The following is a 3,401-nucleotide window of genomic DNA, read 5'->3' as shown; positions in this document are numbered from 1 at the left end:
TACAGTGAATATTGATGGATGTCAGTTGTGTTATTACTCTTGAGTGAGTGTTGTGTTTGTGATGACATGACAATACACAGAAAATAATGGCAGGTTATAAAATGATCAGCCATCGCCAGAATTTGATTACTAAGAAAATGATTAACTGTCAAAACAGATTGATTGGATTTAATTGTATGTGTGTTTGTGTGTGTGTGAGTGTGTGTATGTGTGTGTGTGTGTGCTCGCATGTGCTGTGGAAAACATTAAACAGATGCTTTGTGGCTTGAAATGAAATGAATAGGAGTTTCCTTCCTGGACACAGCTTATCACAAATTATGAGCCTGTTTATTCTGGCAGGGTCTTTGATGCACTTCCACAACTATGGCTTTGAAACTGCTCTGGTATAATAACAATAATAATGATAATATTGCAAGAGGAAGAATATGTAGTAAACTAATTTAATTTAAAAGCATAACCCCCCTGACGAAATGTGACCAGATATAAAGGTTATTAAAAAGGTTTTTTCATTATTTGACCAGTTAGGGATCAACAGAAACAGTTTGTGAATTCAACATTAACCTGGTAAGGTCCCGACCGTAGCTGCTTTAAATTTAACTATTTTGAATGTTTATACTGTGTATAAAACATAATTTGTTGTAGGAATGACAATGAGAATATAATAGTTTCTATTTTCTTTAATGTCTCACCTTTTTATATATAACCATAGATTTTAAATGATGGAATAAGTTCAAGAGGATATTTAGAGTTTATAAATGTGGGTTTAAAACTCAAGATGATGGAGCGTTAAAGACTATTCAGTCCACTGCAGTGTTACAAACAAAAAGAAGAAGGAGGGAGAAAGTAGCAAATTTGAAAATATTCTTCATTCTTCAGACACACACACACAGACACGCACACAGACACACACACACACACACACACACACACACACACACACACACACACATATTTTTCTTTTGGGTTTATTTTGAGACGTCAATTCATTTCTTTGGCCTGGCTTGTAATGCAATGCGTTGTGCCAGGGCTCAATGGCATCCTTACTGAGGTGGAATAATGAAGGAGACATCTTTGAGACATTTTGTGACTCATTTTTCTCTCAGTTGCAATAACAGGCTGAACAGGCAGGGGGCATACTGCCACAGCGTTGGCGTAATGTCGGTGATCTGAAGCCCTCAGCACTCGACACAGCTCACACGGTAAAACACCAAACACCAGACAGGACTTCACACTGAGCTCTTCCCCCACATTCACTTCTTATAAGTTACATCATCATTTTCTGGCACCCACCAGCCTGGAAGCTGCCCAGACTGGGAAATAACTTCTGCTGACACCGCTCCCGTCTACCAGATGAATTTCTAGGAAACAGGAAATGTGTTACTTTCTATGCACTGAAGGGTTTTTACTAGAAAAATAAATGTTTTAAGTAGAATGTATTTACGACAAAACGCTGATGTGCCAACAAGCCAACAACGTGAAATACGGAGAAAGTAAAAGGTTTTATCTACCTCTCACCTCATTGTGATTCAGTTTAGAAAGAATATGACTTTGGCCACTAGGCGGAGGTAAAAATAGTGTGTGTGTTTGTACAGTGTCAACAGCAAAATGAAAACCAAAGTGGTTAGATTTTCCTTTTATCGCTTAAAGGTTCAGGGTGTAGGATTTAGTGACATCTAGTGGTAAAGCTCACCTCACCCTCCTCTTCCAATCAGGAGAGAGAACCTGTGGTAGCTTCAGTTGACATAAAAACTCAAAAGGTTTTTAGTTTGTCCAGTTTGGGCTACTGTAAAAAAACATGGCAGCCTCCGTAGAGAGGACCCGATGTAAATATATAAAGTATTTAAACTTAAAGGGCCCATTCTCAGGTAACACACTAGTGAGAACACCAGGAGGATTATTTTGTGCCATGAGATTGTTTCACCTAGATCTTACACACCGGACCTTTAATATCTTGTGATTAATGAGACGCACAATATTCAGCTCATGTCCTCCGGGCGTTCGTGATAAACCTGTCGCCGACTCAAATCATTTTCCTTCTTCATCACAACAAAAACATGTATTTGCTCCAGACGCTCATTATTTCCATCCTTTATTAAGAGATTTAATTTAGATAAACAAACACAGCCAAATCTGGACCGACGCCTCATTCAGTTTACAAAAAAAGAGTGTCGGGGTGACATGCACAATAAATACACAGAGCAGCTCTTTATCTATTCAAAGGGCTATTTCCATGAATCGGACCCCGTTTTATTTAAAAGATTATACAAAATTACAAAAGAGGTCAAGAAAAAGGACATTTCTCGACAAAAAGTGTAATAAATTAACACATTGTGGGGTTGTGCTGCGGGAATCGTCAGAACTCGCAGCAGAAGCCACAGCCCTTGTTGCCCTTGCAGCAGTTGCAGCACCAGCGGCACAGGGAGATGTGGCTGATGTGGCGCTTCTGCCTGATGGGATTCTCCTGTGGAAGAGAAGACACATGAGCGTTCATTCCTTATGGCTCCAACACCAGCCACTTAAATGTCAACCCGCTCATGCTAATTGGCTTAATTCATCCACTCGATTGAACGTACCATCCACGATTCCATTGACATCACTTGATGTTCCGCAACTGGAGTGTCACTGCCCCCGGCCTCCTCCAGCTCCTGCACCTGTTAATGAATCACGGCCACATTTAGGAGCCGCCGCGTCTCAGCATCCTGTCAAAACATTTACGGCTAATAAGCCAATGAGGCGAGTGGAAGTCGAGTTCTTACCCCTTGGAACGGGACGGCAGAGCTGTCCTGCATGCAAACAAAGGCGAGCACGAGTGTCACTGCAACTGCAATGCTGAATGCCTTCATTTCGAGGGAGGTTTAGACGATGAGTTAGGAAATCCTTCTGAAGCTTAGAGGCTTGTAGGTCTTCTGTCTCATGGGTGTCCGGCCACCGACGAGCACCACAGCGTCCTGTGTTCTTTCGGCTCCCGGCGATGGATTCGTGGTTCTCTAGGAACGCGGGTCTCTTCAGAAGTTGTGTTGACCCCCCCAGTCAGCGTGTGCACAGCCTGATGGTCAGGTTGGCGGAGTTCACTTGTATTTATGTGCACTTTGTCTCGGTGTTGCCTCATCGCTGCTGCAGGCCCGTCCCATTCCGGGCAGCGGTTACCTAACTCTGCTGGGGAAGTTCTGACCTCCTCATTCCTCCTCCTCCTCCTCCTCCTCGTGCTTCTGCAACTCTACTTCTGAAATGCCCTCATCTATTTTGGAGCGTTCTGCAATATCAAATCAGCTCTGAACTTTAATATTAAATTACTTTCCTCAGACAGAGCACACAATTCCACTCATGAGCAACCCGCTGCTGCTGCTGCTGGAGACCATGATTTTTATACATCACAATCCTCTATCCTAGTGCTTATTAAA

The 3,401-nt window shown here is 42.4% G+C and overlaps 1 protein-coding gene across 1 annotated transcript; it reads right to left on the bottom strand.

Moving 5' to 3' along the window:
- Positions 1-2,076: 2,076 nt before the first annotated feature.
- On the bottom strand, positions 2,077-3,064 carry hamp (hepcidin antimicrobial peptide). Its single transcript, XM_053433708.1, has 3 exons — positions 2,757-3,064; positions 2,574-2,651; positions 2,077-2,461 (listed from the first exon to the last, which is right to left on the bottom strand). Exons 1-3 carry the CDS (start codon positions 2,841-2,843, stop codon positions 2,354-2,356), a joined length of 273 nt encoding a protein of 90 aa, XP_053289683.1. The 5' UTR covers positions 2,844-3,064; the 3' UTR covers positions 2,077-2,353.
- Between the last annotated feature and the right edge of the window lie 337 nt (positions 3,065-3,401).

The sequence above is a fragment of the Pleuronectes platessa genome, chromosome 10 (assembly GCF_947347685.1).
Source record: "Pleuronectes platessa chromosome 10, fPlePla1.1, whole genome shotgun sequence".
NCBI lineage: Eukaryota > Metazoa > Chordata > Actinopteri > Pleuronectiformes > Pleuronectidae > Pleuronectes > Pleuronectes platessa.
The sequence above is the reverse complement of the archived record's forward strand: the minus strand, read 5'-3'. Positions and strand labels throughout refer to the sequence as shown.

Bases quoted from the DNA above. Each gene is read 5' to 3' on its own strand.
- hamp (XM_053433708.1), bottom strand. From the start codon at position 2,843: ATGAAGGCATTCAGCATTGCAGTTGCAGTGACACTCGTGCTCGCCTTT. The intron at 2,652-2,756 runs GTAAGAACTCGA...ATTCATTAACAG, and splicing joins CTGCCGTCCCGTTCCAAGGG to GTGCAGGAGCTGGAGGAGGC. The intron at 2,462-2,573 runs GTACGTTCAATC...TCTCTTCCACAG, and splicing joins TGTCAATGGAATCGTGGATG to GAGAATCCCATCAGGCAGAA.